Here is a 21731-nt window from a genome sequence, read left to right on the forward strand (position 1 = left end):
CTCTCAGCCATTTTATGCTGCTCTGAACGAAAAACAGTTACCCGGAGAAAATCCGTTGCTTTTCCCCCCCAAAAAAAAGTTTAGTGTAAGGTCCTGTAAAGATGAACTAGAACTCTACTGACAGACAGATACGGAAACGTTCTTTTTGTTTGTTGTGGCATATATTTCATCAGTATGGCACCTTAGGAGGAATGAGCCTAAGACTTATTAGTAACCATTCTGCAACTGACAACTAGTTTCGGCAATTTGTCTATATGCGTTTGTAATTTTTATTTTTACTGTTTAATGCTTTGTTTAATTGACTTATCAATTCATTATTAATCTTCAAAATTGATTCTCGCTTTTGATGTTGTAAATGTTGTTTTTTTGTAACTGTAGTATCGCTATTAGATGAAACAATAAAATTGATTCAATGGAGAAAAAACGAAAACCTGGAGGATTATGCAGTTGGTTTACGCAGGGTAAAAAACTAGTCCACCATATAATCATCAAACCTGGGTAGCACATTCACGAGATGTCCCACTCTACTTCTACTCGCTACCAACTCGTACAAGCGAATGCCCTCAGTGCCTCCTGCAGCCTCTTTCACTCCATCTTTTGTAACACCATCTACTCCTGCACCACCAATCACTATAATGCCCCCCAAAGGCAGTCATTTGCACTCCGACCACCTCCAACTTACCGAAACAGGGCCAGCATCGGCTTTTGCACCCTCCTGCCTTTGCGGCACTTGGCCAACATAAGCATATACGACTGATGTTCAAGTATGCATTTACCTGAATAACTGTATGCACAGCTGAGTGTATCAACTAAAGTTTCTCACAATCTTTACTCAATGATTGTACAAATTTAACACAACATAATCAAAAAAAATCTTTACATTTTCATTAATATTGGTTCACATATATGATTCTGATCAATCATTCATGATAATTCCATCAAATTCCCATTGATGTATACAGAAAGCAACCAAGAATACAACAATTAAATAATACACAGTTGTTTGTATTATAATTGGAATTTTCTTCTTTAGAGATCACTCTGTCTTATTCATGTGATGCCCTGCATTTCGGGACATGTGGCCCTTTCTTCAGGGGCCTTCCTAGCCTTGCCCCCAAAAAACGGAGTGGAAACAGTGCTCACGGGAGCGGGCTCACTCAGTTGTGATCTTCCAAGATCAGCTGCGTTTGACACGTTTAAAACACCAATGCTGGACTGGTTCGTTTTTAAAGAGTCTGTCCGTCACCAGTTGAACATCCATTCTTCTGTTTATACGCTCCCAACTCCTGATACAGTGAAGCTGTACATTTTTTGTATAGATCGAAGTGAATTTGATGGAATTATCATGAATGATTGATCACAATCATATATGTGAACTAATAATAACGCAAAGTCAAAGAATTTGTTTGATTACGTTGTGTAAAATGTGTACAATCATTGAGTAAAGATTGTGAGAAACTTTAGTTGATACACTCAGCTGTGCACACAGTTATTCAGGTATATGCATACTTGAAACTCAGTCATAAATTCTAGAATGGGGGACCAGCAGCCCCCAGAGACAGCACGCTAAACAATTTTGAGAGCGGTTGATCAAGATCCTACAAACGGAGGACTAAGATTAATTACGGAGTGTCCCATTGAAACCAATTATCATTTGGTTCAACATAAGCATATGCCAGATCTTGCCATCACTGAGTTGGTTGGCATCCTCACAATCTTTGAAACACATTCGCAGCCTACTCTCACCCAATCCCCAGTTTCAAGACTAACCTCCTCCTTCACACGATGCTTAGAGTCACCATCATAGGAGCTTCCTGTAGGTCTTCTGCACCTTCAGTATATCACTCTATCTCAAGGGACCACACCACTGTCAATACAAAGCCACACATTGTGAACACAACACAGCATACCTTTGGAACGTGGATCATAAGTACTGAAAGATTCATTCATCTGCCTGTCAGTTAAGAAATATGAAAATGTATTTGGTTATTTTTGACTGAGTTCACTAGAAAAAAAATGATATCGACAAAAGACACCTGACATTTGGAGTTTGAGAGAATACTGGGCTCTGTGCTTTTCCCAGACACTTTTCATGAGCCTGATAAGCTCACTCACAATCTAAAGTGCCAAAGGTGAAATGTGATAAATGGTTCGATTTCTTGCTAAGGATGTGTCTGCCGCCTTTGCTGCTAAATACAGCTTGTGTAAATAATTACCATATTTTGATTTTTTGTCCCTGTTTAAAGGCAGCGTGACACACTAGCACATATGACGACACCGGGGGAGATGCACAGTAATGTCATGCAGGCCCTGGAGTACCTGAATACTCAGCTCCCAAATGGAAGCCATGTGATTTTAATCGGATTGGCCGAAGGACGCTTCTTATGGAATCAGCTACATAACAGATATTACCCGCTTGGTAAGTATGTCGAGCTCTTTTCTAAAAGGTGGGAAATGGGTGAATCTGATAGATTTGCTTAACAGGGCGTGGGTATGGGGTGATTGCCTCAAATGACATTTTAGAAGAGGACAGTGAACTGTTGCTCAGCTAAGAGGATAACGCTGATGAGCTTGCATCTTGGATATTAGTCTATTTTACATATAAGTGTAGCAAAGCCAATCGGCCTGACTTGCATTTTCAGTTATAGGCCTGGCCCATTGTCTTTGTAAGTGTTTGCCAGCAGTACATAAGTTCAGCCTTGACATGCGAATTGGATAGATGAGATGATGCCCTGTGCACGATCAGATAAGTAGACATTACCAGTGAGCAGTGGCTGGGTTAGGGGACAGCCTACGTAGAAGAGACTGTCACATGCAGTAGATGGTTTGTTGATTCACTGTGACGTAAATGTGCCAGGGAATGCCATGTGCGAAGCACTGGTAAGATTTGCCAATGGTGTGCAATGGGAGGGTCAGTTAGTGTGGTTTAATGTGGTGCGGGGGGTTATTCTGTGAAGCTGGAGGATCACGGATTCCGCCAGCACTGTTCAATCTCATACCTCAACTTCACAACTCCAGAAATGCACACACTGCAAATGCTAACGTAATAGAACAGATGACAGAGAAACTGCTATGCCCATTCCTTTCCGGCGAAAGAGAAATATAGTAATGCAGACATGGAAGCTTTGAAGCAGCTGTAACATTAGGCACCCCACATGCAGTGGATAGAACCAGTTACTTCTCTAAGATGCCATTGTTGTATTGTATTGTGTTTGTATTTATATAGCGCTCACTACCCCTGACGAGGCTTCAAAGTGCTTTTTCGGCGAGTAGCACACTACTGCAGAACCCATAAAGGATTAGTGGTGAATTAGTATAGTAAAATATATGAAATTAATTTGAGCGGTGGATATGTTAGTCTGTTATTTGGATTGAGAAGGATATTGGAGGGATAGAAGAGGGAAAAGGTTTGAATTTATATAGCGCCTGATACCCCTGATGAGGTGTTGAAGCGATTTTAGACAAGTAGCATGCTACTCCAGAATCAAAAAACATTATGTCTCCTACAAAGATGCAGTTTGCACTTCTGTGCTGGAAAGCACAAAACCAAATCTTATTTTAAACAGACACATCCGCGAGTGGGAATGGCGTGTGCAGAAGAGATGTTCTGATTCCCCATGCTCTTGAGGTCCAAGTTCAAGATATGCAGAGCCTCTGTCCTTCTGAACCTTCACTGCTAGCCTCAAGTGCCTCACTGTCTCCCACGGCCAGCATTCACCTGCACCACAGACTCCAGTGACCACTCTCTGTTGAGAAGCGGATCACATGCAGATCAGAGAGAATATCCTCCTCCTGCTCAATGCACAGCAGGGCTACAGATGCTGCCAATTTTTAGGCCTGGCAAGTTGACTCTGAACTATTGTCCACATACAGGTCATAACTCTGCATTGTGCAAATACTGTTGGGATGACAAGAAGAGGTGGGGTTGTCCAGAGCGGCCAGAGCAATGCACAGTGATGCTCCTTTTGGGGCCTTTCAAGGTCAGTCACAGCCATTCAGGTGGGTGATGCAGGAGTAAATGGGATAGAGCAACAACAAAGTTAAATTTGCCAGCCGGGGGTGTCTAGCTGGCTGTCAATGGCAACAAGGAACGTAAGGGTGGGATTTGACTTGCTCTGTCACTAATACCGGCAGCCCATAGATAAGGGAGAAGGACTCTCACCAGCAGGCAGTGAGCGGTCCATCAGCATTATCAGGGGAGCTGAGCAGTCTACAAATGTAATAAGTGGCCAGGTGCCCACTCACTGTGGTCGGACCTAAGCAGCCAGTGGTGGGGGGAGAACAAGAAGGAACTCAGATATGGTGTGGGGTGACCGGCGGGTGAAGAAGCGACCAAGACCGTAGGAAGAGGGAGTGGTGATAGCAATTAGCAGCTTGATATACTAGATTGTAAAGTAGTGTAGCAGCAGATGTTTTTTTTAAAAAGAATAAAACACCTATTGGTCAAAATTGCACTGTCAGCAACACCCTCACTGCATTATCTCTTCATCTGGGGTTGCTGTATCAGCACATACCCATGCTGGCCACATCTGAAGAGGGGATTCCCATTTTTTCTCAAATGAGAGTGCTCCATTCCTGTTTAATAATAATGATGAGTGATATAGATTTATCATCTTTGCGCCCTGCTGTGGAAGGACTTTAAAGCTGTGCTTCAAACTATAAGAAAAAATGTCTTAGCCTTCAGAAAATGTCATTTGTTCACTGCTGAAAGCAGCACTTATAAATTAAAAAAATGGAAATTGTGTCATACCGTAAATGAAAAACACGAAAAGAAATTAATTTTGCTCCATCCCTGCTTCAAGCTCAATCGGCTGGAAAATGTAACCAGGAAATGCCATGCGACGCCAGTGGGTGAAAGGAATGCTTCAAGTAAGTAAGTAAGTAGTAGGCTTATAGAGTGCACTAATGCCGAGGCGTCTTGGCACTATAGCAGGAAGCTGGTTTCGCAAAGGAGGAGTGTCTTACTTCTGCCTGGTAAATAGCCATTCCTTTAAGAATTTCCTGAACCGAGGTCTGGAGGGTTGTAGTCTGATGTCATCTGGTAGTTCATTCCATAACTTGGACCTGCAATATGTCAGGCTTCTACCTTCCTATCTAACCCTTTGTATTCTAGATGTCTGGACTAGACCTTTGTTGGCAGATCTAAGATTACGCAGAGGAATGTACTCCCGGAATAGTTTCTGTAAGTCTGCTGCTCCTCCACCAAACTGGGCTTTGTGTACCAGGTACAGAGCCTTTAAATTCAATTTGCTGTTGCACCTGCAGCCAATTACCTGATTTAATGCTGTTAGAAATAAGCTGATACATTGGAATGTTTAGCAGCATTCTCGCTGCCGCATTTTGCAAAGATTCTAGTTTGGACAGTTGGCGCTTGTTCATGCCCAGAAAGAGGGCATTACAGTAGTCAATCTGTGAAAGAATCAAAGCGACAACTGATTTCCGTAGTTCCGGTGGAATAAAGGGAAATACGTTCCATAGGATTTTTAGTTAAAAAAAGCAGGCCGATGTATGCTGATTAATTTGGCCTACAAAACGTAGTTGATCGTCCAGAAAGATTCCCAAGTTCCAGACCATTCCTGCAGGTACTGGGCATTGACCTGCCTCCACTGGCCACCACTCATGGTTCTAGTGTAGTGCCCCAGTCCCAAACTCCATCACCTTTGTTTTTCTGGTATTTAATTTAAGGTAATTCTGGTGCATCCAACCCATAATATGTTTTAGACAGCCATGAAATTTCCCAACAACGGAATCCACACTTGAGGAGATGGAAATGACAAGTTGAGTGTCGTCAACGTACGACACCAATGAGAAACCATGCCCCCATATCAACTCAGCCAGAGGTGTCATATAAATGTTGAAAAGTGTTGGGGACAAGGCTGACCCCTGGGGAACTCCACAGGGGAGGGAAAATCTCTCTGATTGATAGTTGTCCCAGCACACCTCTGTTCCCTTGCCACGAGGAATGAGGCCAGAAGGCTAAAAGCCTCCTCATTGATTCCTTTCAGCCTTTGAATTAATACCTGATGGTTCATGGTATCGAATGTGACTGAGAGGTCCAATAGGATTAGAATGTCCTTTCCTCCGCCATCAAGTTGTCTACGTATTTCCTCTGTGGCTATAATTCGGGCTGATTCCGTAGAGTGCTGTTGTCTGTAGCCATGTTGAGAATGGTCTAGGGTGTTATAAAGCTCCAGGTAGCCCATTAAATCTTGATTCATAGATTTTTCCAAGATTTTTGCCACTAACTGTAGACAAGATATTGGGCAATAATTTTCGACCACATAGGGATCCAAGGATTTTTTTTAAGATTGGTATAATACATGCCTTCTTCCAAGAAATGGGGAAGATTTCCGATCTGAAGTGGAGCAAGTTGGTTACTGATCTTATCTGAGACCAAATGTATTATAGCCGGCGGGCAAGGGTCTGTTGGAGACCCGGATTTTGCTGGTAATAGCATAGCCCCTTTCTGCATATTGCATGTTGTGCAGTATTTTGTGTACTCTCTGTTGAGTGTAGGGGTGATATCAGCGTCATTCCAGACAGTTAAAGCTATATAAGGAGAAGAGTAGTTCCTCCAGATACAATTAGTGATAAGTTAGTTGAGCATACACTACTAAATGACTTTTCCTGCAGACATCACAACACATTTCAACTACACAAACTCTCCTCCAACCATATAACTTAAACCACATGCACATGGTCCTTTGAAGAGTTATAACCAACCAGTTATATAGCTCTACTAGCACACACCACCCCTATTGAGCACTTCATTTCACAAATCCCATTCCTTCTACCACACAAACCTCATCATCTCCAACACAACCCAGCTCAACATTCCTCCACAACACACAGACACTCAGTACCAACATTTTAATTAGCAGGAACCTCCTTATGGCATACCAACCCATTCTTCTCACCCTATGGACTTCAACTCAACTTAACGATATCTCACCACCAAAACATACATCCTGCACTTATCACCCCTCCAGCCCCAAATGCACAACTATACATACCCAACTAATAGACCTAGATCATCCGCACCACACACTGCACCAATATCCCTTACTCATGCAAGAGAACCTTTACATGCAATAACCTCACCTCCACAAACACATGAACCTTAAGACATCCCACAACCACCATACCACAAACCCAACCCTACCCATCCTTAGTCCTTAATACATCCTTGTCTAACACCACACTCCGACTCGAGCTTAGCAGCCGACAGCCCGTCATTCCCTGATGAATTCCGTCACGTTGCTAGCCCTCGGCGGCAATGTATGCCCGTAATCATCCTGAGGCCCACCACGAGGCTTAGCTCCAGCCTCAGTTTTTGAAGGAACTCTGCCCAGCCCCTCCTTTCCCGTCCTGATGAAGACCTGTATGTAAGGGAATAATTACCCTACACCTATCAGGGTCAAAACGTAGACTACTACCCCCCGTACCAGCTTATACCCCGAGCAAGAATTACACAGCTTACCTCAGAAGCCTGGTTGCTTGTAAAATTATACGAACATTTGTGGTACTCAAGCTTGGCTCCCGTGGGAAGCCAAATCTTTGTCTGTAAATAATGTATTTTCTTTTTTTTTTTTTTTCAAATCTTTTTTTCTTTCACCCCCGAACAGGGAGTACGCTGGTGAGTGACTAGTACACGGCGTTAAGCCTACAACCCCTTCCAGGCCGGCCGCGTTAGATCAAAAATGCAATAGACAACATTGACAGAGCAGGGCCGGCCGCTTCTTGTAATCCCCACTGTATACCGGGTAGTCACTGCCTAGGATAGCCTGGTCTCTAGGACCATTTGTAACCAGGAACCAGAACTGTGAAAAATAGGAGACCGAAGAGGTCTGAACTTCAAGTGGAAAGTGGGGAAGAATAAGAGAGCATGAAAGACAGTAGGAATAAGAACAGAAAGAAAGCTAGGAGAGAGAGGAGCCCTAGGGTGCATCAAAGGAGGCAGGGGGGGGGGGAGCAAGTGAGCATCGCATCGGGCAGCCCCTAACTCCAACACCATTCTGGGCCTTGCGCACTAGGGTGTGTTATGACAGCAGCCTATCAGGCTCAGGGGGGGCCACAGCGTCCTCTACTAGCCGTAGGGCCCGGAGCTTAGGGGGCATGTGTCGCGCCTGCTCAATTGTACATAGGTATTTTATTAAGGGTTGCCACACCGCCTTAAAGCGCGTGTCACGAGCCTGCAGTCTAGCTGTGAGAAGTTCCATTGAGATAACATGCCAGAGTCGCACAAACCACGCAGCAATGGGCGGCGCCTCCGACTTCTTCCAGTATAGAGCAATGAGCTTCCGAGCCGCCCCCAGCATCTGAAGCGCCAGCGCCCAGTCGCTCCGGGTCAGAGCCCTCAGACCTACAGGTTTAATACTCAGCAATATCGTGCTAATGGCCTCAGGCAGAGGAAACCCCAGAACCCTCCTAATGTGGCTCAAGACCTCCTTCCAAAAGAGGGTCAGCGAAGGGCAGGTCCACCATATGTGCAAGAAATCACCGATCGCCGACCGACACCTCCAGCACTCCGGGGAAGAGGCCGGATACATATTATGCAGACGCTGCGGCGTATAGTACCACTGAGTCATCATTTTATACGCATTCTCCTGTTGAGGGATGCTATGATAAACTTTGGGAATGTCGCTCCACAAGCGGAGCCACTGTGCCGAGGTGATATCTGTTGCTGAGGAAGAGCGGCAGCGCTGTTGGTATGGATGAGACGATTCAGAAAAGGGGGTGGTGATGAACAGAGTGTCTGAATTAAGCAGACCACTCTATCCCAGTCCAAAGATCAGGGCTTGATCCATCACCGTTATTTAGCTCACTGCCCTATCCCAGCTCAGAACCTGGCTATATGCAAGTTAGTCTGTCCCTGGCCCAGTGCATCATGGGAACAGGGCAGACCAAACTACCAAGCCAATTCTTCACCAGAAAGGATACAAGCTTCCGGGGACCGGTTTCTGGCATTTCAGCCTCGTCGGCCCGGCTTGCTTGAATCCTGATGGAGCAGTGAGCAAGGGACTCATGTCTGAGTATACCCTGCCACACCTATAGTGGCCAAAAACGATTCAGAAAAGGGGGTGGTGATGAACAGAGTGTCTGAATTAAGCAGACCACTCTATCCCAGTCCAAAGATCAGGGCTTGATCCATCACCGTTATTTAGCTCACTGCCCCATCCCAGCTCTGAACCTGGCTATATGCAAATTAGTCTGTCCCTGGCCCAGTGCATCATGGGAACAGGGCAGACCAAACTACCAAGCCAATTCTTCACCAGAAAGGAGACAAGCTTCCGGGGACCGGTTTCTGGCATTTCAGCCTCGTCGGCCCGGCTTGCTTGAATCCTGATGGAGCAGTGAGCAAGGGACTCATGTCTGAGTATACCCTACCACACCTATAGTGGCCAAAAACGATTCAGAAAAGGGGGTGGTGATGAACAGAGTGTCTGAATTAAGCAGACCACTCTATCCCAGTCCAAAGATCAGGGCTTGATCCATCACCGTTATTTAGCTCACTGCCCCATCCCAGCTCAGAACCTGGCTATATGCAAATTAGTCTGTCCCTGGCCCAGTGCATCATGGGAACAGGGCAGACCAAACTACCAAGCCAATTCTTCACCAGAAAGGATACAAGCTTCCGGGGACCGGTTTCTGGCATTTCAGCCTCGTCGGCCCGGCTTGCTTGAATCCTGATGGAGCAGTGAGCAAGGGACTCATGTCTGAGTATACCCTGCCACACCTATAGTGGCCAAAAACGATTCAGAAAAGGGGGTGGTGATGAACAGAGTGTCTGAATTAAGTAGACCACTCTATCCCAGTCCAAAGATCAGGGCTTGATCCATCACCGTTATTTAGCTCACTGCCCCATCCCAGCTCAGAACCTGGCTATATGCAAATTAGTCTGTCCCTGGCCCAGTGCATCATGGGAACAGGGCAGACCAAACTACCAAGCCAATTCTTCACCAGAAAGGATACAAGCTTCCGGGGACCGGTTTCTGGCATTTCAGCCTCGTCGGCCCAGCTTGCTTGAATCCTGATGGAGCAGTGAGCAAGGGACTCATGTCTGAGTATACCCTGCCACACCTATAGTGGCCAAAAACGATTCAGAAAAGGGGGTGGTGATGAACAGAGTGTCTGAATTAAGCAGACCACTCTATCCCAGTCCAAAGATCAGGGCTTGATCCATCACCGTTATTTAGCTCACTGCCCCATCCAAGCTCAGAACCTGGCTATATGCAAATTAGTCTGTCCCTGGCCCAGTGCATCATGGGAACAGGGCAGACCAAACTACCAAGCCAATTCTTCACCAGAAAGGAGACAAGCTTCCGGGGACCGGTTTCTGGCATTTCAGCCTCGTCGGTCCGGCTTGCTTGAATCCTGATGGAGCAGTGAGCAAGGGACTCATGTCTGAGTATACCCTACCACACCTATAGTGGCCAAAAACGATTCAGAAAAGGGGGTGGTGATGAACAGAGTGTCTGAATTAAGCAGACCACTCTATCCCAGTCCAAAGATCAGGGCTTGATCCATCACCGTTATTTAGCTCACTGCCCCATCCCAGCTCAGAACCTGGCTATATGCAAATTAGTCTGTCCCTGGCCCAGTGCATCATGGGAACAGGGCAGACCAAACTACCAAGCCAATTCTTCACCAGAAAGGATACAAGCTTCCGGGGACCGGTTTCTGGCATTTCAGCCTCGTCGGCCCGGCTTGCTTGAATCCTGATGGAGCAGTGAGCAAGGGACTCATGTCTGAGTATACCCTGCCACACCTATAGTGGCCAAAAACGATTCAGAAAAGGGGGTGGTGATGAACAGAGTGTCTGAATTAAGCAGACCACTCTATCCCAGTCCAAAGATCAGGGCTTGATCCATCACCGTTATTTAGCTCACTGCCCCATCCCAGCTCAGAACCTGGCTATATGCAAATTAGTCTGTCCCTGGCCCAGTGCATCATGGGAACAGGGCAGACCAAACTACCAAGCCAATTCTTCACCAGAAAGGATACAAGCTTCCGGGGACCGGTTTCTGGCATTTCAGCCTCGTCGGCCCGGCTTGCTTGAATCCTGATGGAGCAGTGAGCAAGGGACTCATGTCTGAGTATACCCTGCCACACCTATAGTGGCCAAAAACGATTCAGAAAAGGGGGTGGTGATGAACAGAGTGTCTGAATTAAGCAGACCACTCTATCCCAGTCCAAAGATCAGGGCTTGATCCATCACCGTTATTTAGCTCACTGCCCCATCCCAGCTTAGAACCTGGCTATATGCAAATTAGTCTGTCCCTGGCCCAGTGTTATGGATGAGACGGCGGGGTGTGGGGATGCTGCAGAATCTGATACATTTTTTAGATCAGGCCCTTCGATTCAGTGAAGGAGCGAGCCAACTGCTCAAACGGGGTAAAAGCGCGCATAGCCGCTTGATAGGTTTCGTCTGTCAGCACCCAGTGCCGCAATTGCACATATTGCATCCGAGCTTCAGGCGGCAGTCGGAATTCCTCTCGGCAATAGGCGAAGGTCTTGAGGGAGCCCCCATCAAACAGGTCCGTGAGGACTCTACAATTGCCCTCAGGCCTCTTGCGGAAAGCCCTGGTGTGATGCGCCGGTGGAAAGCTCGGGTTCCCCTCAAGTGGGGTATGTGGCGAGGGTAAGGTCGTGAGGCCCTTACGCACCGCCATCCTGTACCAAATCTCCAGCACCGTTTTCGTGGGCACCGCCAGATAAGCACTCAAGGACCGTCCCGCCTTGGGTTGCCATGCCATGTCCCAGATGGTGCGCCCGGTCACGGCGCGGTCCATATGTAGCCACCCCTTTTTGCTCTCAACCGTGCCCCATTCAATGACGAAACGGAGGGGCGCTGCCCAATAGTACTCCACCAAGTTAGGGCAAGCCAGTCCCCCTCGGTCGCGCGGGGCCATAAGAAGCGCTTGGGAGAAGCAGGGCCTCTTACCCCCCATATCAAATTGGTTAAGTCTCGCTGCAGGCCTCTAATGTGATGTAGCGGTATGGGAGTGGGGAGACACTGAAATAAATATAAGATTTTAGGTAGTATGGACATCTTAATCGCATTAAGTCTACCCAGCCAGGATGGTACGAGCAGCTTCCACCGCCGTAGGTCTTCGAGGACTGAGCGCCGGCATTCCCTCCAGTTGGCTTGCGTCCAATCATCTAGCGAGGGGGTCAACTGTAAGCCGAGATAATGGATATGCTGTGCCATCCATCGGTAAGGGGCTATCTGTTCCAGGTGGGGGATCTCCGCCTGCGGGATGGTAAGGTTGAGCGCCCAGGATTTGCCGTGGTTGATCTTGAGGCCCGACTCACGTTCGTACAGGCAAAGCACTGAATGCACCGCCGGTAGGGACTCTCGGGGTTTAGTGAGTGTAAGGATAAGGTCATCCGCGAAGAGCGCTACCTTATTGTTGTGACCGCCAAGTGGGATGCCATGGATGTCAGGTGCCCTACGAATCATATCCGCCAGCGGCTCTATTGCCAACGCAAATATCAGAGGTGAAAGTGGGCATCCCTGCCTGGTTCCCCTCCCGATATGGAATGGTTCCGTAAGCTGGCCATTCACCCGAATCCTGGCCCGTGGTGACAGGTACGGCGCCATGATCCTTGCGACCATCTTCTGACCCAGCCCTATTCTGGACAGGACCGCCCGAAGGAAGGACCAGTCCACCCGGTCAAACTCCTTTTCGGCGTCTAACGAGAGAAGGCAGGCTGGGATCCGCCAGTGCTGGGCCTTCCCCACCAGATGTGCCACCCTGCGCACGTTGTCGGCCCCCTGCCGGTTGCGGATGAAGCCCACCTGGTCAGGGTCTATCAAGCCCTGCATATGGGGGTCCAACCGCCTCGCCAGCAACTTGGTGTATATTTTAAGGTCGGTGTTGAGCAGGGCAATCGGTCGGTACGACGCACATATTGCGGGGTCCTTTCCCGGTTTCGGGATCAATGCTATTTCCGCCATCCCCATATCTGGAGACGGCCCCTCCTCGTTGGTGAAGGAGTTAAAAAGCCGGAGAAGGTAGGGGCTGAGCTGCGCTTGGAACATGCGGTAAAAAGATAGGGGAAGCCCATCCGGTCCCGGAGTCTTCCCTAGGGGGAGCTCCCTAATAGCTGACAGTATCTCTTCCTGCGTGATTGGGGCTTCCATAAGCTTCGCATAGTGAGGGTGTAGGGTCGCACCCTCATATTGCCCCAGAACTTCGTCCACCAACTCCGGCGGCGGCTTCTCCTCCGTGTACAGCGCTGCGTAGTAGTCCCTGAACGCCTGACATTTGTCCTTTGCTGCCGCAACCTTAGTCCCATTCGGCAACTGGACGTTCGCTATGTGCGCTTTCGCAGCTCGGGCTCTGAGTCTCCTCGCCAGCAGCCTCCCCACCTTGACCCCTCCTTCAAAGTATTTTTGTTGGAGCGCCAGGAGCGAGTGCTCCGCCCGGCTTGTGCGCAAGACCCTCAGCTGGCATCTAAGATTCGCTAGCCGTCGTCTCGTCCTCAGGGTGGACCCACCCAATAATGTATTTTTGACCTGCACTAAGTCCCTTATCCTACACCACTTCCTACCACATCACCCCCTCCATCTCTACCCCTCCCCTCATTGGGCACAATTACTTACCAATGGATATTTATCATGCAATGTATACCAAATATGTGGTTGAGTACTCTGTGAATAAATAACAATGTACTCCTAACTCTACAGATATCTCTGAATCTCTTTTGCCTTTTTTATCTGTCCTCCCGTTCTGGGACCCTTCTTACTACATAACACAATTAGGTCCACATATTTGCACTCAAGTACTACCCCAAAACAAGCACATTGTCACCACCTCTCACAACTCATTTAAATATTTCTCTCTTCATGCCCACAATGAAAAAGCACCAGACCCAACAAATGCATCATACATACTCTACAAATTACTTTCAACCTCACGCAATCACTGTCTCACCTGCTTCATCAGTATAGTACCTCAACCTGCACATTGCATGGCAACATACACAGACTTCATGAATTCTCCTCCACAAACATTGCCATCATTCCCTGACCCCTAACCAAATATTATCTCTCTTTACACACGTCACCTATCTGGGACACACTAGCCACAGCCACTCATCGAACAACACATTCCACCACCTGGAAACCACCTGCTTCCCCAACCAACAGACCATGACCTTCAAAAACCACAATCACCAGTAAAACAACCAACCCGCTGCATCACCACATCCATATATGCACGCATCACTCCGTTCTGTAAACTACCATGTCTTTTGAATACTCCAGCCTTCATGACACCAACAACAAGCAGCACCCACCCAAAAACAAAAATGACAAACATTAATCCTTACTATCTGCTAATTTTTGGTAACTATATGTTAGGTACCCCACATGGGCATAATTATTAGTGGTGTACCCAGAGAGGTAGCACCGGAGCCCAGAGGGGAGGGGGCAATGTTCCTAAAGCAGGCTACAGTTATTGAAAAGGACATGCACTAACTTTTTCCGAGTGCTGCTTGGTGCCTGTTTCTGCTTGTTTAATCTTCCTGGTTCTGTGCAGTAATAGTACCCCTCCTCTCTGCAGAATTGTGGAAAATATATTGCCGCTAAGATGCAAGAGGCTGACCAGTGAAGAGAGGGCTGGGATGAGTTTCGAGGGACACCTGTCTTTGACTTTATTACCAACGGATGAGAGTGATGGATGCATCTCCTTGTCTTTAAAATTAAAGTTGTGGATCTTGTATGCATACAAGGTGGCCACCGCTCAGGACAAATCGTAACAGTGCTTCGAGCTGCTTAGTCCTGGCAACTTCAAGCCAGCTGCAAAGAAGGGCACGTAAAATACATCCGAATTCATTAAAAACATATCAACCATCAGCCCTGCAGGGAGAGCGCCCCTACTGGGGAGGAACTTAGGCACCACCAGAAATCGTGAAATCAGTGAGCTAAAGGGAACAATGAGGCCCACAAAATCTAAGGGGGTTCTAGCATAGGGAAGAGAAAATTCATCAAAGAGATCAAGGTAAAGATCTCCTGAGCAGGATTCAGTAATATGTCTGGTAATATGTGTGAGAAGTTGGCCTGATGTGCAGTGTTCACTATTCTAGTGATCACTATATATCAGTCCAAACAACCCTTATTGATGATTGGTTGTAAGTCAACCTTATAGACCAGCTATCCTAGTAGCATGGATACGAGCAGTCTAAGGCTAAGACTCTAGAGGGCGTGTTAAGCCAGCTGTTTTACCATCACATTACCCCTTGAACACCCAGTGAAAGGACACCACACAAGTGTTATGAAAATAAACAATGTATTTATTAGAATCACAACAACCCTGTACTCTTTATGAGGACAGGGTGCTAAGCACACAACAAAACTCTTACGAAAATACTTAAGTTAGCACGTTACACAAATGCCCGAGGGGCACGAAAAACCATATACTTTCAAAGTGGAATGCGAATTACTAGCAGGTAAGTAACAGTTCTAATAGGCTTTGGAATCGCTAGGACTGGACTAGGGAATCGTTAGATTACTACTAGGAGGCCCAGGGGACTCGGGTGCAGAGTGTGCACTCTCACGCGGGATGCGGGACAAAGTCTATGGAAGCTAGAATTCACAAAGTTAGTGTTCACGGGCGGACCCGACCTGGTAGGAAGAAAACGACAGTGGATCCTGACCCTAGGATAGTGAGGCTATGCTGGGACACCGAAGTGCCGAAGTTACCTAGCCCAGGGGCTGCAGCTGCATAGGTCTGAAAAGACGTCGGGGATCTCGTTGCCGGACCAGGAGCCTGGAAGAAGGAAGTTGCTGGCAGGCGACCAGTGAAGGAAAGTTCGATGGATCCAAGCCTGGATCAAGGAAGAAGAAAACCTGAAAGCAGAGGGGACCAAGTTCTTGAATCACTAGCCAGTGATTAAGTGGGCACCAGGATGGCACCGGGCGAAGTCACCGCAGTCAGGTGAGTGGGCGCTGCTGGGCTCTGCAGTCTCTCGGACCAGGAGGCGTTGTCGGCGACCAGGATGGAGGTGCGAGCTGTCCCACGAAGGATGAAGTCGTCGGCGTCGAAGTTACCCAGGAGTGGGCAACAAGCCTTGGCTAATTCAAGCCCACGCGGTGGACTCAAAATGGCGTCTTGAGTGGACCAGGAGGGTCCGGGGTGCTCCTCTTCTGGAAGGGAGCAAGGGCCAGTCTGGAGCAACCAGACCAGCAGCAGAAATGTCGTCGGGCGTCGTCGGGAAGGCCACAAGCCAACGGCTAGTAGCCAAACAACGCGGTGAGCAGCGGAAAGCAGAAGGGCCCCACGCAGATCGTGGAGATGCTGGGGGGCTGAACTTCGGAGCTGGAGCTGCTCAGAGTCGGGGCTTCTCGGACCCCAAAGCACTCACCAGTAGATTACTCGGCGGGCTTGCTGGAAAGAAGTCGTGCAGTCTTGCAGATGGCCGGTCCCTTGAGGTCTCGTCGCACCCACGGTTCTCAGCTGGGCTGTAGAGGTGGGTAGAGGTCAGAGGTGCCAGGGAAGCCGGTTCTCGTCGAGCTGGGCAGTCGGATTCCGGAGGAAGGACTTACAGCAGACCGCAGTGTTCTTAGATGGTGCCTGCGGATGCAGGGTGACTACTCCTTAGTCACAAGGGAGAAATCTTAGGAAGAAGTCTTGAGTTCCTTTCGCAGAAAGTAGTTTCAGGATTCAAAGATGATCTGATTTGGAAGGGGGCCAGTCTCTACCTTTATCCTGTAAAAAGGGGCTGGCACGCGACTAGGTCCTGCCCTATGGGTGGGACCAGGAGGGGGGTGGTTACACCCACTTCCTTGGCGGGCTTTTCCCCAGCACAGGGTCTGGAGGGACCCTGGAACTGGTTCCAGCCAGCCTATGCACAGTGAGCACCGGGGTGCCACGTGCAGTCACCTTCCTCTAAAGCCCTGCCTACCTACAATACACAAAACCCTGTCTGGGACGGTGCTGGCACCGCCCCTGGCAGGAAACCCTTTGTCCTTATCTCCTGCTCTGGGAGGACTCCCAGCAGCAGGAGGGCAGACTTGTGTCTCGGTGGCAGCATCCATTTTGTGGATGCTAAGGCTCTGTCTGACTTTTAACCGGGTTATAGGTTACAGGCATGTCGTGTCCCTCTAGAAGGGTGGAATGCTAACCCCGTCGCCAGAATTGGCGAGGGGTTAGTATTCCAATTCGTATGACACCTTACTCGACATGTTTTGATAAAGCGATACCAGAGTTGGCACATAACCGCGAGGATTATAATGCACTTAAGAGTATATGGTATGCGATATCATGGAAACGGCTAAGGGATGGATCCCGAAAGCCGCAGACAGGCTCAGCTCATGCCAGAGCACCATCTCACACGATTCCAAGCACTCTGCCTTCAGGATTGTTAAGGCCTGCCATAGGAGTGACTGATAGGAGATCTGTGTGTCCATTTTAGGGTTAGATATAGGTATACTATATCTAAAGCAAAGGGTGAGTACACCACCTTGCCCCAGCTGTCGTGCAGCCAGTTGTGTCAGTTTTAGTTAGTCAATCCAGGGGTGGCATAATACATGCTTCAGCCCCTGGGAGACTTCTGGGTGCACCTCAGCCCTGGGTACAGGGACTTGGAGAGGGCCCAGTGCCAATTCAGTACCTAAGTACAATTTGGATAGAGAGAACAGCTAGGCTGTGGGTCTGATTAGCAGGCCCACAGCCAGGGAAAGTCGTAAACCAGTGCAGCAAAAAGCAAAAATCTGGGTGATCATAGGATTGCAGACCCTACTCTCCTACATGACCCCCCCCCAAACTTTGGGACAATAAACTAACCTTGACCAGGTGAGTCTTCTTGCTCTAAGTGGAAATACCTGGAGAGCCCATCAGCATTGCTGTGATCAGTCCCAGGTCTATGCTCCACTGTAAAATCCATCCCCTGTAGGGAAATGGACCACCTAAGCAGTTTGGGGTTTTCACCCTTCATCTGATTTAGCCACAAGAGGGGCTTATGGTCTGTCTGAATGGTGAAGTGAGTGCCAAACAAGTAGGCCCTCAGCTTCTTCAGGGCCCAGACCACAGCAAAGGCCTCCCTCTCAATAGCTGACCAATTTTTCTCTCTGGGTGTCAGCCTCCTACTAATGAAAGCAATAGGCTGATCATTACCATCAAAATTCAGTTGAGACAGAACAGCTCCCACACCCAACTCAGAAGCATCTGTTTGGACAATGAATGGCTTGGAGTAATCTGGACTCTTGAGGATAGGTGCTGTGCACATGGCCTGCTTTAGGTCATTGAATGCTTTCTGACAGCTTGCTGTCCACTGAACTTTCTTTGGCATCTTCTTGCTTGTCAGGTCATTAAGGGGGGTCACTATGGACCCATAATTTCTGACAAACTTCCTATAGTACCCAGTCAGGCCCAAGAAAGCTCGAACCTGAGTCTGGGTGATTGGAGGAGTCCAGTCCTTGATGGCCTGTATCTTACTCTCCAGTGGCTGAACCTGGCCTCCACCTACAAGGTGGCCCAGGTATACAACCTGTGACTGCCCTATCTGGCACTTTGTGGCCTTGATAGTGAGGCCTGCCTTTTGCAGGGCCTCTAACACTTTCCTCAGGTGGACCAGGTGATCCTCCCAGGTGGAGCTAAAGACAGCAATATCGTCAAGATAAGCTGCACAGAAGTCATCCAGCCCAGTGAGGACTTGATTCACCAACCTTTGGAAGGTGGCAGGTGCATTTTTCAGTCCAAAGGGCATTACCACAAATTGATAATGCCCTCCAGGGGTAGAAAATGCTGTCTTAGGTTTGGCTTCCTCAGCTAACCTGATTTGCCAATACCCAGCTGTCAAATCAAATGTGCTTAAGAAGTTGGCAGAAGCCAATCTATCTATAAGCTCATCTGCTCTTGGTATTGGGTGGGCATCAGTCTTAGTGACTGCATTGAGGCCTCTGTAGTCTACGCAAAACCTCATCTCTCTCTTACCACCCTGGGTGTGAGGCTTTGGCACTAGAACTACTGGGCTAGCCCAAGGGCTATCTGAGGGCTCAATGACTCCCAGTTCCAACATTTTCTGCACTTCAGTTTTTATGCAGTCTCTAACATGATCAGGCTGTCTGTAGATTTTACTCTTGACAGGCAGACTGTCTCCAGTGTCAACATCATGGGTACACCAATCAGTTTGGCTGGGTGTCAGAGAGAACATATGTCGAAAGGATTGCAGAACTTGCCTGCAATCCTGTTGCTGATGTTCAGTGAGGCTGCCACAAAAGACAACACCATCAACTGATCCATCATCAGGATTCTGAGTGAGCAGGTCTGGGAGAGGGTCACTCTCTTCCTCCTGTCCCTCATCTGTGGCCATGAGCAAGCTCATGTCCTTCCTGTCAACATATGCTTTGAGCCTGTTAACATGGAGCACTCTGAGAGGGCTCCTGGGAGTTCCAAGGTCCACCAAGTAGGTAACCTCTCCCTTTTGCTCAATGATGGTGTGGGGCCCAGACCATTTGTCTTTTAGAGCTGCTGGGGCCACTGGCTCCAGCACCCACACCTTCTGTCCTGGCTGGTACACAGTCAGTACAGCCTTTTGGTCATGCCAAGCTTTTTGAAGTTCCTGGCTGGCCTCAAGGTTTTTAGATGCCTTCTCCATATACTCAGCCATCCTGGAGCGGAGACCAAGTACATAGTCCACTATGTTGGTTGCAGGCTTTTTGAGAGGTCTCTCCCATCCTTCCTTCACCAAACACAGGGGTCCTCTTACAGGATGCCCATACAGAAGCTCAAAAGGGCTGTAGCCAACCCCCTTCTGTGGGACCTCTCTGTAAGCAAACAAGAGGCAGGGGATCAGGACATCCCATCTTCTCCTAAGAGGTTCAGGTAGTCCATGAATCATCCCTTTCAGGGTCCTGTTGAATCTCTCAACAAGCCCATTGCATTGTGGATGATAGGGTGTGGTGAACTTGTAGTTCACACCACACTCTTTCCACATGGCAGTCAGATATCCTGACATGAAGTTTGTACCTCTGTCAGAAACGACCTCCTTAGGGAAACCCACTCTGGAGAACACTCCAACTAGGGCTCTTGCCACTACAGGGGCTGTAGTGGTCCTAAGGGGAATAGCCTCAGGATACCTGGTGGCATGGTCCACCACCACCAGTATAAACTTGTGTCCTGATGCTGTCTGGGGTTCCATTGGACCAACAATGTCAATCCCCACTCTTTCAAAGGGAACCCCCACCACAGGTAGTGGTATAAGGGGGGCCTTTGTTGTGCCACCTGACTTACCACTGGCTTGGCAAGTGACACATGAGCGACAAAACTCCTTGGTATTCTCATTCATATGGGGCCAGTGAAAGTGTGAGACAAGCCTGTCCCAAGTCTTTGTCTGACCTAAATGACCTGCAAGGGGAATCTCATGGGCCAAGGTGAGAAGGAAACCTCTCAGAGACAAGGGGATGACCAGCCTCCTGGTTGCACCAGGCTTGGGGTCTCTTGACTCAGAGTACAGGAGTCCATCTTCCCAGTATACCCTGTGGGCACCTGTGGCATTCCCTGCAGCCTCAGCAGCAGCCTGCTGTCTGAGGGGTTCAAGGGAAGGGCAGCTCAACTGTTCCTTCCCCAGGTCTGCTCTGGAGGGTCCCCCTGAGCCCAGAAACTCAACTTGATCAAGTTCAAGCTCTTTAGGCTCAGTTTCCCTCAGCTCTGCTAGATCAGCCTCCTCAGAGACTTGATCCTCAACCTGGGGCAAGGGGGAAGGCAAAGCCTTACCCTTACTGCTCTTCTTCTTGGGAGGTGTCTGGTCCATAATTTCAGGATCCAGCACCTGTTCAGTGGGGCATCTTCTGGCCTGTGACCTAGTCACAGCAAGCACATGTGCTGGCAAGCCTAACATCTCCATGTGAGTCCTCTGCTCCACTTCTGACCATTGTGATGACTCCAAATCATTGCCCAACAAACAATCAACTGGGAGGTCTGAACTGACTACAACTTTCTTTTGTCCCTTCACTCCACCCCAGGAGAAAGCTACAATTGCCACACTATGACTAGTAGTGACATTGCTGGCATTGGTCACCAGGAAATCAGTACCTGGCATGATCTGTCCAGGGTCCACAAAGTTAGGTGTCACCATGGTGACACTGGCACAAGTGTCCCTATAGGCCTGAGCCATTTTGCCATTAATCAAAGGTGTCTGCCTGTATTTGCCCAAAGTATTGGGACTTATTTCAGGGGACATATCCACATCCCCTGTACAGACAAGGACAGCCTGAGTGAGTGTGCCAACTAAGTTGTCAGACCCCTCAGTACCCAAGGTTAACCCAACTAATGCCTTGGGAGTGACACTACCACTACTGACTGTACTAGGGGGTGCAGTTGCTTTAGGAGCTGTAGTGGTAGGAGTTTGTCCTCCTCCTCTTTTGGTGCACTCACTAAACCAGTGAGATTTACTTTTGCAGTACTGGCACCACCTTTTGGACTGGCCTTCTTGAGCCTTCTTCTTCTGGGAAGCCTGACCCCCACCCTCTTTGGTTTGTTGGGGACCTGGTGAAGACTTCTGGTCATTTTGCTCATTCTTGACATTACCCTTCTGGTCTGCTTTCTTCTGACCACCCTGGTTCTGGTTCTGGTTCTGCTTGATCCTTGTCCTGACCCATTTGTCTGCCTTCTTTCCCAATTCTTGGGGAGAGGTCAGATCTGAATCAACAAGGTGCTGGTGCAGCAACTGGTTCTGACAATTGTTCAAAATTTGTTCTCTCATCATTAGATTATACAATCCTG

The 21731-nt window shown here is 48.4% G+C and overlaps 1 protein-coding gene across 2 annotated transcripts in view; it reads left to right on the forward strand.

Moving 5' to 3' along the window:
* AOAH (acyloxyacyl hydrolase) overlaps positions 1–21731 on the forward strand; it is a 919324-nt gene that overhangs the window by 810844 nt on the left and 86749 nt on the right. For both annotated transcript variants that reach the window (XM_078688219.1, XM_078688220.1), the window contains exon 16: positions 2247–2419. In XM_078688219.1, coding sequence (XP_078544345.1) covers positions 2247–2419 — 173 coding nt within the window. The remainder of the gene's footprint in view (positions 1–2246; positions 2420–21731) is intronic.

Source organism: Lissotriton helveticus, chromosome 4_1, assembly GCF_964261635.1.
Source record: "Lissotriton helveticus chromosome 4_1, aLisHel1.1, whole genome shotgun sequence".
Classification (NCBI taxonomy): domain Eukaryota; kingdom Metazoa; phylum Chordata; class Amphibia; order Caudata; family Salamandridae; genus Lissotriton; species Lissotriton helveticus.